Source organism: Triticum aestivum, chromosome 3D (genome assembly GCF_018294505.1).
Source record: "Triticum aestivum cultivar Chinese Spring chromosome 3D, IWGSC CS RefSeq v2.1, whole genome shotgun sequence".
Classification (NCBI taxonomy): Eukaryota; Viridiplantae; Streptophyta; class Magnoliopsida; order Poales; family Poaceae; genus Triticum; species Triticum aestivum.
This window is the reverse complement of record NC_057802.1, coordinates 526,662,545-526,674,603: the sequence shown is the minus strand read 5'-3', so window position 1 is coordinate 526,674,603 and position 12,059 is coordinate 526,662,545. Positions and strand designations below refer to the sequence as shown.

The 12,059-nt window shown below is 47.8% G+C and overlaps 3 protein-coding genes across 3 annotated transcripts; 1 reads left to right on the top strand and 2 right to left on the bottom strand.

The window, feature by feature from the left end:
- The first annotated feature begins 264 nt into the window (after window positions 1-264).
- Window positions 265-2,524, top strand: LOC123080232 (putative pentatricopeptide repeat-containing protein At5g37570). The gene has a single exon (XM_044503138.1). It carries the CDS (start codon window positions 287-289, stop codon window positions 1,844-1,846), a length of 1,560 nt encoding a protein of 519 aa, XP_044359073.1. The 5' UTR covers window positions 265-286; the 3' UTR covers window positions 1,847-2,524.
- Window positions 2,525-2,671: 147 nt separating this feature from the next.
- On the bottom strand, window positions 2,672-3,869 carry LOC123080234 (thioredoxin F, chloroplastic). The gene is made up of 3 exons (XM_044503140.1): window positions 3,422-3,869; window positions 3,141-3,240; window positions 2,672-3,039 (listed from the first exon to the last, which is right to left on the bottom strand). Exons 1-3 carry the CDS (start codon window positions 3,754-3,756, stop codon window positions 2,905-2,907), a joined length of 570 nt encoding a protein of 189 aa, XP_044359075.1. The 5' UTR covers window positions 3,757-3,869; the 3' UTR covers window positions 2,672-2,904.
- A 1,099-nt stretch (window positions 3,870-4,968) lies between these two features.
- LOC123080233 (uncharacterized) lies at window positions 4,969-8,700 on the bottom strand. Its single transcript, XM_044503139.1, has 5 exons — window positions 8,493-8,700; window positions 8,167-8,372; window positions 5,874-5,954; window positions 5,307-5,657; window positions 4,969-5,203 (listed from the first exon to the last, which is right to left on the bottom strand). Exons 1-5 carry the CDS (start codon window positions 8,635-8,637, stop codon window positions 5,102-5,104), a joined length of 885 nt encoding a protein of 294 aa, XP_044359074.1. The 5' UTR covers window positions 8,638-8,700; the 3' UTR covers window positions 4,969-5,101.
- Between the last annotated feature and the right edge of the window lie 3,359 nt (window positions 8,701-12,059).

The window sequence follows — 12,059 nt, the reverse complement described above, 5'->3', positions numbered from 1 at the left end:
TTTTGCGGGATCTGCCTCTGCGGCCGTCCGCGCCGGGCCTCAAAGCCGTGTTTCCGCGAACTGCAAACGCGTTTTGCTGGTCGGCGTTATGCGGGGTCCGCTAGAGTTGCTCTAAGGCGTGTTCACACCCGCAAAAAAAATAATATAATTTTGCTCGGACGAACTGTCCGACTTACTGGACCGTGATACTCAGCCCAGGAGTACTAACAAAGCTTAATCTGCAAGTTGAAAGCCACACAACAAGTGCATGACATGCCCCCAAGCCCGAACAGTTCCTTAGCTGACTATGGCGGCCCGACCAAACCGCAATCCTCGTCTCGACCACCTCTCCCGCGTCCTCGCCTCCGACCACCCGCCCCCGCCGGCGGCCGCCGTCCACGCGCACCTCATCCGCGCGCACGGCGACACCCCTCCACCCGTCATCCGCTCGCTCCTCAACCATGCCATCCGCCGCCTGTGCAAGCCGCGCCCTCACGCCGCGCTGCGCCTGCTCCTCCTCATGTCGCGCCTGCCCGTCTCCCCCGACCACTTCACCGTCCCCTTCGCGCTCAACTCCGCAGCGTCCCTCGGCCTCCTCCGGCTCGGCGCGTCCCTGCACTCTGTCGCGCTCCGCCTCGCGCTCGCCCCCACCTGCCTCCCCGTCGCCAACGCCCTCGTCGCCCTCTACGCCAAGTGCGACGACCTCCCCGCCGCGCACGCCGCGCTCGCCGACATCCCGGTGCCTGACGCCGTCTCGTTCAACTCTCTCCTCTGCACACACGCCCGCCTCGCCTCTGTGCCCGCCGCCGAGTCACTCTTCACCTCCATGCCCTTCAGAACGCAGGTCTCCTGGAACGCCATGGTGGTCGTCTACGTCAATGCCGGTGACTTTGCCTCTGCTCACCGGGTGTTTGATGAAATGCCTACCAGGGATTCCTCTTCCTGGTCGGTGTTGATTATTGGATACTGCAAAAGCGGATCGATGCAGAGCGCGCGGGAGTTGTTCGATAAAATGCCAGGGAAGAATCTTGTGACATGGACAGCGATGATAAATGGGTATGCTCAATGTGGGCAGCCTAAGGAGTCACTTGCGTTGTTTAGGGGACTAGAGGCTGCTGGGATTGAGCCAGATGCAGCCACCATGGTCGGAGTTATCTCCTCTGCTTCCCAGATAGGCAGCACAGCATTAGCTGGGTGGGTTGGAACCTACGTTGACAGGAAGAGGATTGAAAGGAATGAGAAGGTGCTTACAGCACTGGTAGATATGCATGCCAAGTGCGGGAATGTTGAGCAGGCTCTCAATGCTTTTAGGGAGATTGAACAGCCGGATGCATACCCTTACACTGCACTTATTAGTGGGCTGGCGACTCATGGGCACGCAAAGCTAGCACTTCAAGTGTTTGAGCGGATGCAAGATCAGGCAGTTAAACCTGATCCGATCACTTTCGTTGGTGTGCTTACTGCGTGCAGCCATGCAGGGCTTGTTGATAGAGGGTTGGGCTATTGGGAAGCAATGGTGCATGAGTATGGGATGAACCGTCGGGCAGATCATTATGCCTGTGTTGTTGACATGCTTGGTCGTGCAGGGAGGCTTGAAGAGGCTTTTGAGATGGTCCAAACAATGCCGATGGGCCCCCATCCAGGTGCTCTTGGTGCCCTGCTGAGTGCGTGCAAGACACACGACAATGCTGAGATTGCTGAAGTTGTTGCAAATAAGCTTTTTGAGTTGGAACCTCGAAATACTGGGAACTATATACTGCTGTCGAGTATATATGCTGGGAAAGGACAATGGGAGGAGGCAGAAAGAGTTAGGTCGCTGATGAAAACAAAATTACCTTTCAAACAGCCAGGGTCTAGTTGGTTTTAGGATCAGCAGAGGGAGCAAGGCAAGATGTCTTTTGAGGAGCTGAAAAGCACCACAAACATTTCTGTTTGCTATATGTTAAATCGGTGCAGGCTGAGGCAGAAAACATGGCTAATTGAACTATCAAGACTGCAACTAAGTTGGGATGCTAGCAAGGTACCTTCATTTCTTCACAGCTCATTTTATACCTGGAACTCACCATGGCTAATTTATATTGATTTGCGTAGGTATTCAGAGTTACTTTTCCATAGTAAGTTTGTAATCTCCACACAAACTGCTATTGCAGTTTAAGCTCTGCATCTTAGATAAGTATTTTTAACGAAACTAGTAAATTGTACGTGCTTTGCACTCCATTTAGATATATAACATCATGGAAAAATACACTCTGATATTTATTTCCTTTCCTTGAATCATATTGGCAAGATCCAACTCTATCCCAACTTGGTTCTTACCCCTCTAGAATCCAGATGTTCTATCTCTTATTAGAGAATCAGATAAGCATGGGGAAAGATGTTTCTAGAACACATCAAATGATAGAGTTGGGGTTCAGTTAGAAGGCAACGTGCAAAATCTTATGAGTTGAAAACTTTATTCAACAGATGATAATGTTCGGATTGCCATCTCTCAACCGTTTGATAGAGCATATCCAACGGCTAATATTTGAAGTTATTAAGACACTATATAGATATTTAAGCTATGGTTCACACGGTATAATAGGAATGAATTAAGTAAAGCAATCTTAGTTCAATGTCACGATGCTTACATCTGTAAGAACAAGATTTTTTTATATATGTTTTGCAAAACATGCTTGGTAGGCCTGCAAATTAGTGAGATCAGGAAGCAACCGTATTTTCAGAAAGATTTAAATGACTATTTACAGCATACACTCCACATGGATGGGTGTATATTGTCCAGAACGATTGGTAAATCATCATAAGCAGAAGAACTATAATAACTGTTTTTCTCCACGGTGATTATCCACTTCCACAAAGGCTGTTTTCATCCCATAGTGTACACTAGTGATAGCATGCTAACTGGTGCATTTCTTTCCAGGGAATTGCTCAGCTTGACTTCACTTCCTCAATCGCACGTGCTAATTCATCAATCTTCGCACCAGTGACCTCCTTTGCAACCTTCCCATCCTTGAAAATCTTGAATGTTGGTACAACCCTTATGCCAAGCTCCTTTGCAAGAGGCTACAATTGACAAGACAAGCACCAAGAAGCTTACCATGATATATTCAAACAAAATACAAGATACACATGAGATAGCAAGATGGTTCCAGTTTCTAACATACCCTGTTGTCTTGATTGCAATCGAGCTTGAGGAATACGACGTCGTGGTCCTTCTCAGACATCTCCTGGAATTTTGGTGCCATAACTTTGCAAGGGCCGCACCTGCAGACAAGGAAATTTCATCACTGTGCTGCGGGATGACATCTGATCTGGATTATAACAATATACATGCATCTCTAAATAATCTGGTCTAGCTTGTATGGCAGGAAGATGTGGGATTGAGACAGTAGTTCATCAGTGAAGAAGAGCTGAAACGAAGAAATGTATGGGGCTTGCACAGTACCATTGGGTGTACATGTCGAGGACGACGGGCTTCTCCCCTGCTGCCTTGACAATTGGCCAGAAGGTGTCCTTGCAGACCTCCGTGACCTGCCCGGTCACCGCCACCGCCGCTGTGGGCGCTTCCACCTCGTCGGCTCCCGTCGTGGCCGTCTCCAAGCCGCCCGACTTCACCGGAGCCACTCCCCTCCCGTCAGAGCCGGACACCACCATCAGGCTCCTCTTCTGAGAAGCGGCCACGCAGGCCAGGAAGCGGCCGCAGGCGGCGGGGCGGCATGAGGAGATGGCCGGCGAGGAGGCCGTGCTCTGCGGCGAGGAGACGGAGAGGCGTAACGCCATTGGATGCTGGAGTTTTGGAAGGTAACGCCCCCAACGGGTGGTGTTAGTTGGTGGTGTACAGAGTGGTGTTTTCCTGCTAAGATGAGTGGGTGGGCTTGAGGGGAAATCCCGGTTGCTTGGTGGTATATATCGGCTATCCGGCAGAGATGGTTTCTTCCGAGAATGGACGTGGCTGCCCTCGGAAGTTCCTGCGGTTTTGTGGTGACGCTGGATCCTGTACTTGTGAGCACCGAGGGTGTTTTGGGTAACCGGAAGATCGGATCGTGTGGTGGCCTGCCCGGTGCCCTTGTTGCATCTGTTCCACGGACAGCTTGCGTGACATCTGTGTATGGCACTTGCACCGGCGACTGGTGGGCTACGGACCTTATGAGCCCACACACGGCCACAGGTCGTCGCCACATGTGTGTACCGTGACTAGTTGATGACTCTTGAGGTATCAGGATGGATATTAGGAGTACATGGAATCAGCATCTTAGATGCTTCTCCTTCCATTTCTGACTGAAACGAGTAAATTTACTGCGCCTGCTTTGTCTTCATCTAGTACGTTCGGCTTCAATTACTTTCATGATGCTTCCTCCAAAAAAGAATATACTTTCATGGTGCAGCGTAATTCAGGGCAGCTCTGCACTCTCCAGTGAACAAAGTAACCAGCATCTCCAAACGAATCAGCATCACCCGAGATGAAACCACTGGCTTCTCTCTCTACCGAAAGTATAGATCGTGATTGTACCGTGCGCGTGCGCCACGTTGTGCGAATTCTGCCTGTCTTGCCAGAAAACCTCTACAGCTTGCACACAATCTAGCTTGGATGGCAATGTCTGTGGCTCCGCTAGCTTCTTCACAGAAGCAATGGAAAGTTCCGGCCGGAGATATTTTACCGGGAGACACCAGAGATCCTGCAACGTGCGGTTACGATCGCGACGCAAGGTCGAAAACCACGTATCCATCGCGGACGGTAGCGGCTGGCAGCAGCTACCTCACTGATAGGTCCGGCAGCGGCAGCAACTGCGTGGTTGCTGAGCTTGGGCGAGCCAGAGGCTGATGCTGCTTCGTTGCCACCATCAAGTGCTAAGAGTTTGCTGGGCTGTGCCCAACCTGGCCACTGAAATCACAAGACCACCTTGGACCCTGATCAACTGCTGCTCGCTATGCTACGGCTGACTGGTGAGGAAACCAAGTGATCAGTGCCAGACACACAGAACATCAAGTGACTAGTCTCAAAAACTCATGCCTGCGTGGGCATGCCTGTTATATGAGTATGTTAGACATCGATACACGGGTATGTATATACACACAACCTTGTTCCGGAGAATTCAGTCACGAGTCGTAGCTAGTACAGTCATCATCACAGAGTCGTTTTCAGGAACTGTACAATGAAGTAGAGGACGGCCAGGAAGAGCCCAATCTGAACCACGTCTTGGTTCAGATCATCCGGCCTCGTAAAGAACTGCATCATGAACGTCAGAAAATAACAGCCGTCAGTAATCGGCATAACCAAACTTCACTTCTCGTGAAATCAGCATGCAGATCATAAAAGGATCATGTAGTACCTTCGTGGGATCTCCCAGGGGGTCGGGATAGACCTCCAGATTATCGTCTTTGTTCAGCCGCGACGCCACGCCCTTGGCAGCCTCGATCGTGTCCTTGCCGGCCTCCACGGTGGAGTAAACCCTCCTGGAAAACCAGAAGTAGGCCTGGGCGAGAGGGGACGACGCGGAGAGGTCCCACGACTCGACGTGCTCCAGCACCTGCCCGCTGATCTGGTTCAGGACAAACTGCGAGTCGACGCGGACGACCAGCTCCCCTCCCGCGGCCGCAAAGAAGGCGTTCTTGGGTTTCCCCCTCAGCGTCCACTTGATGGTCAGAGTGCTTGTGGATTGCATTGACATTTCCTGGACTGTCTGACGCAGTAACCAGAGTGTTGATTAGATGGCACCATGCTTGAAACAGGTACCGAAAAATGATGTGCGGTGCGGGAAGTTTTATGGAGTGTGTGATTCATGCAATTCCAGGGACTGATTTTGCGTTCATCGACATGCATAATTAAACCGAGAGTTGTTTGTGGTGAACATATATGAGTGGAACAAGTAATGACATGAAGCTAGATCAATCCTTACCACCGTAGGTTTTTCCAGGGCCTCAGTGATCCACAATGGCCTCTTGTACTTCTCACGCCCGGCAAATGACCTGAGAGGATCCTGAAAGAAGAAAGCAGTATGTCACCCTAATGATATGATAGTATGCGTGTAACCTGAACTCTGCAAGTATCCCATTCATGCACTGGAAGTGCATCTATTGAGGCATGGACACATCAGTTTTCTCAGTTTTACATACTTTGGCATGTTGGGAATTCAAACACGAACTTTATCCGCAGCAAGCGTTCTGAACAACACCTTAACATTCATATTCACTAGCTAGAAAGAATTATTTTACAGAAATATAAGGTCATTGTTCATAGGATCATATACTTATATGTTTATTGGTCATCAGTTCATCACACAAGATCGGCATATCTGCTTATTAAATGTAAGTTTTTTTACTAAAGTTACTAATAACCGGATTAATCGTGTGGTGGACCATGTGGTTCGGCATACACAATCGACATTTATGCAAGGGAGGGACATCCTGAAGGGGCTGTCATGTCATGAGACTATGCATAACCTACAGCGGAATAAGATGAGTGGAGTCAATTTTACAATTGATTTCGAGAAAGTTTATACTGAAGTCAAATTGTCTTTTTCTCTCCAAGGTGGTGTGCTTAGGTTGAGTACTTTGTATCTAGAGGGAGTGTGGCTATTGAGGTCAACCATGATGTTGACATTCTTCACCAAACTAAAAAGATTTGAGGTAGAGGAGAACAGTGTCCCGGATTCTTTTTCAGTTTTAACACAGTTGTCTACATGCTTGTCATCCTAATTGAAAGTGCCAAAGTTGACAGGCAGATTGATGGGATGGTGCATAACCTTGTGGATGTAACAATTCTTTTTATGTAACATGACCTCGAGAAAGCTTGCAACCTCAAGCTCCTGCTGTGTGAATTTGTGGAACCTCTAGGTTGAAGAGATTAATTTACATAAGAGCGTGTTATTAAGTTGTAGATGCCACTGAGCAATATTCTGAGTTGATTGGGTTTGCCATGTGACAGCTCCCCGTCTGTGTTACCTCGGTATTCATATTCAATTTCGGAGATTTTGGAATTCAGACTGGAAGAGGTTGGAGAAAGGCTTCAGAAGAGACTTGGTAATTCACGAGTAATATCCTCTTAACTGGTGGTTAAGAGTCTTGTACTTATTAATTTTGTCTTGACTCTTGAGTAGTATGGTCATGTATATCATGTCTTTCTTCAAGATTCCTTGTGAATTTTACAATGGACAATGGATAGACTGTTCGCTCAAGATTCTTTTGGCAAAATGATAGCCAACAAAACAAATATCGGCTGGCCAAATGAAGTATTCTTTGTTGCCAAAATATCAAAGGGGACTAGGAATCCATGATTCAAATTTCAAAAGTATTGTCTTACACACTAAATGGGTTTTTAAGCTCTTAACAGAGGATGACATTTGGTAGGAATTAGTCCATAAAAAACACCTAGGCTCCAAAGCCATGTCTTGAGTTGAATGGAAACATCGCGACTCTCATTTTTGGGCTGGCTTGATAAAGGCCATTTGTTTTCACCTCTATGACTATTTAAACAAGGATGAATCCAACAGCGAAGACAGCCCCAGGCAGCCCGGGCTGCGGCCTGGAGCGGAGACGGTGCTCGAAGGCGGCTCAGGACCTGGCCCAATCCTGGCGCCACCACTAGATGGATCCGAAGTGCGTTTTGGGAGGACAAATGGCCCCGTTCCGTTAACACCATTGCGAGGTCCTTAGCACCTCTCCTCCTAATATCATGCTCAGGAGCAACCTAATTGGACCAAAGTTGGTAGGTTGCATGGGCTACTTAACGGGCTTGAAAATGTTCACCTCTCAGATGAAGATGAGCGGCGATGAAATCCTACCCCTGGGCCCTAGTGTGCTCTTATTCCTGTTTGTCATGGCGGTATTTTGTTGGCATTGTGGCTACCTAGAAATGATGTGTTATTTAACAGAACGAGCATTTCTTCACCCATGTGGGTTATGAACTCATGTACACAAGTCTATGCTTCTCAAGATGGAGGATTAAGATATGGCCATGGCAGCATGTCTTTGCCTAGAGCTAGTAGTCAGTGAGCTTTTTACCAATGCCGATTCCCTCTAATGATAGGCACTTCATTGTTTTTCGTTCCATTTTTTTAAAACTTTCACACTTGTTTTGGTTCTGTGCATCTTAATATGCAGAAGCTAGAGATGAACTATCGATAAAACTTCTATTGGCGAAAAAATGCTCATCATACAAGCTGAGCTGCAGCCTGCAGAGGGCAGACGCACCTTGTATTTGACGGCGACGGCGTAGCAGCTGAGGGCGCGGTTGTCCTGGCGGATCTCGAGGATGTCCCTGGCGATCTGCCTGGCCGTGGACTCCACGTACGGGCTGCTTATGCACTCGAAGTCGTTGCACAGCTCCCCGAAGTTCAGGCCGTCCACCAGCCTGTCCGTCTCCGACCTCGCCTCCACCTCCTTGGAGTCGTCCACCACTGCACCGGTTATTATCCAGCACGTACGTGGTCAGAAGAGAAGAGGGGCATACGTACGTGCAGTATGATCGAGCATAAGAAGAGAGATGACGGCGGGGCAATGGTCTCAGCCGGTCTCACCGTGCAAGGGGGCGAGGCGGGGGCGGCGGACGCCGGCATGGGCAGGTCGGCGGTGGAAGGCGGAGACGGTTCGCCTGAGGAGGAGCGTGGAGGAAGGCGACGGGGACGGGGAGCAGGAGCAGGAGAGAGCGGCGGTGGTGGCCATTGGTGGCCCATTGCGCGGTCGGCGTGGCGGGACGTCAAGGTGTGGTGCGGTGCGGATAAGGCCGCGGCGCGCCCCGGCCTCTCGTTCCGTCCTGTGGCCTCCGTGGCCCAACCCCAACGGCCTATTTTCCATTTCCGTTTTTTGAAGTAGGAGTATTGTTTTTCAGCATCCGTGGCACAAAGAAAACGAGCAGTCGCAAGCAATGACTGTTTTCTTCTCTTAATAGCCCATGCTTTCATTCCATTTTGAGACACATAAAAGTTATCAAGTTGTAAAAATCCCTAACAGTGATATAATGTACACCAGCAAAGTTTTCTACCAAAATATGGCTATTTGAACATGAAGCAAAAAGAGTTTGCAATCATATTACGAGTTCTTTGTACACCATGCAATTCATTGATCAGTTTGAAGTTGAGTCTGAATCATTGTCATGTATATCTACTAGCCGTAGTAATAGCTACGGTGACGAAAAAGAAAACAATAACTGAAAGTCAAAAAACAATCGATTCCGGTCACTCATAACATGGAAATAAGCAAGTCTTTGAAAATGCGTTAAGAGTTGCTCGATGCATACCCCATATGCATGAGTACTTCATATGCATTGCCTGGTCTGATGTTGTCTATTAGGCCTTGATCTACGCATCAAAAGGAAAGACAAAGCACACACTACGCACCAAAAGGAAAGACAAACCACACACGCACACACGTATCATGTGATTTTGGGAAAAAAATCTTATACGACCGGGTCTTTCCACCCATCATGTGAGACCCAACCAAGATGAAGCCACGTTTCACCACCAATCTCAAATCATCTTCGTCTTCCTCAAAGCTATTCCCCATGAAACCACACACAATCTCTTTATTCACGATTTCACATCTTTCATGATAGTTCGCTGCAGAGGTAGAAGCTTTCACCAGAGCCTCCCCCTCTATCAACACGTCTGAATTGCCATTGGAGGAGGAAGACCTCGGGACACGACCATGGGGTACGGGGGGAGTTGCGCGCACACCGGCGACAAGCACGACTTCTTCCCGCGGTACAACACGAGGACCTCGACACATTGGGCGTGGTCCGCGCCGCGGACGCCTCCCCATGCCGGCCTCGCCACCCTCTACGACCGCCTCTCTCGCTCCACATCATCGTCGCCAATCTGTCTGCTCGCCGACTCCCAGGGTCATCATCCGCTCCTCGCTCAATCAACAGGTCGACTGAACTCGCAATAATTTTCATGGAGCATGACTCAACGAACGGGAACAAGCTAGCAACCAATAGCCATTAGCCATTTAGCCGTTATACTGTGTAGTTTTGGGGAACAAAAATCATGGATGATACGATATTGCAAATAGAATATAAATCCTGGATTCGCAAAAAAGAAAAATCCTGAATAAAAAAAATTGCCCGACCGGCTTCATGGGGAATAGCTTTGGGAAAGCTGAAGATGCTTTGAGATTGGTGATGACACGTGGCTTCATCCTGGTAGGCCCGGTATCGAAGACACCATTAGAAGAGCACCCGAACTTTTTTGAAAAGAAACATAGAAACTTTATTCATTTTTGATAACAAGTACATCGTTTATGAGGAGGGGTACAATTTCACTTAGGGGCTCCTCAAACTAGGTCAAAGATGAAGAAAATCTAGCTAACTTAGCAAGTTCATGTGCGACCCTATTTGCTTCTCTATTACAAGGCTCAAAATTAGCAATGGGAAGACACATGCTAAAAAAATAACAATCGTCAAACACTGCCACCGCTGTACTAGATGACCGTCCTCCATTGTTCATGGTTTCGATGACCTCCATGTTATCTGAGTTAATAACTAAGCGGTTGCAGCCCGCCCTTTGAGCAATAGATAGACCATATCTAAGCGCCATAGCTTCAGCCGTCAGAACGTCCGTGCACCAATCAATTCCCCAATTCCCCTCATGCAATGAATTTTCCTTTATTATCTCTCAAAACAGCACTAGCCGTGCCCCTGAGCCGATCATGATCAAAAGAGGCATCCACATTATTTTTTACAAACCCTCTTGGAGGTTGGACCCAACCTCCTCTTTTCATCGTAGCCTTTGGTGATATAACCAAAACATAGTTTAACATAGTTGCACGAATTCCCATGGAGATCTGGTTAGCATCTTGGGTTTTCTCTTTATGGACCAGTTTTCGCATCTCGCACCGTAAATACCAAGTTGAAATTGCAATTAATTCATGGGTATTCAGAATACCCAAGATCGTAAGCTCCTGTTCAGGCATAGAAAGCAAAAATTCAAGCACCGCCTCACCAGCATAATCAACTTTGCACGCTCTTTTAATGACCTGATCTAGACCCAGTTTTTTCCAAACCTCCTTTGCTTTCTGACACTGAAATAATATATGCTTTGTATCCTCTGATCCAAAGGAACATGCCGGACAATTGGGGGTAACCTTTATATGTCTATTCGCCAAATTAACTCTACACGGGAGGGTGCCATGCAATATGCGCCAAATGAAAATTTTAACCTTTGGTGGACAAGATAATTTCCAAATTTCACTCCAGATAGGATTGATACTCATATGTCCCATATCATCAGTTCTTCTTAATTTTCCCCCGTGTTGGTGTTCCCATTGCACTGTGATACGTCTCCAACGTATCTATAATTTTTTATTGTTCCATGCTATTATATATTCTGTTTTGGATGCTTAATGGGCTTATTTATACACTTTTATATTATTTTTGGGACTAACCTATTAACCCAAGGCCCAGTGCAAATTGCTATTTTTTTGCCTATTTCAGTGTTTCGCAGAAAAGGAATATCAAACGGAATGAAACCTTCGGGAGAGTTATTTTTGGAACAAACGTGATCCAGAGGACTTGGAGTGGACGTCAAGAAATCATTAAGGAGGCTACGAGGCAGGGGGCGCGCCCTCCACCCTCGTGGGCCCCTCGTGGCTCCACCGACCTACTTCTTCCTCCTATATATACCTACGTACCCCGAAACCATCGAGGAGCACCACGAAAACCTAATTCCACCGCCGCAACCTTCTGTACCCGCGAGATCCCATCTTGGGGCCATTTTCGGCGCTCCGCCGGAGGGGGAATCGATCATGGAGGGCTTCTACATCAACACCATAGCCTCTCCGATGATGTGTGAGTAGTTTACCACAGACCTTCGGGTCCATAGATATTAGCTAGATGGCTTCTTCTCTCTCTTTGGATCTCAATACAAAGTTCTACTCGATCTTCTTGGAGATCTATTTGATGTAACTCTTTTTGCGGTGTGTTTGTCGAGATCTGATGAATTGTGGGTTTATGATCAAGATTATCTATGAACAATATTTGAATCTTCTCTGAATTCTTTTATGTATGATTGGTTATCTTTGCAAGTCTCTTCGAATTATCAGCTTTGTTTGGCCTACTAGATTGATCTTTCTTGCAATGGGAGAAGTGC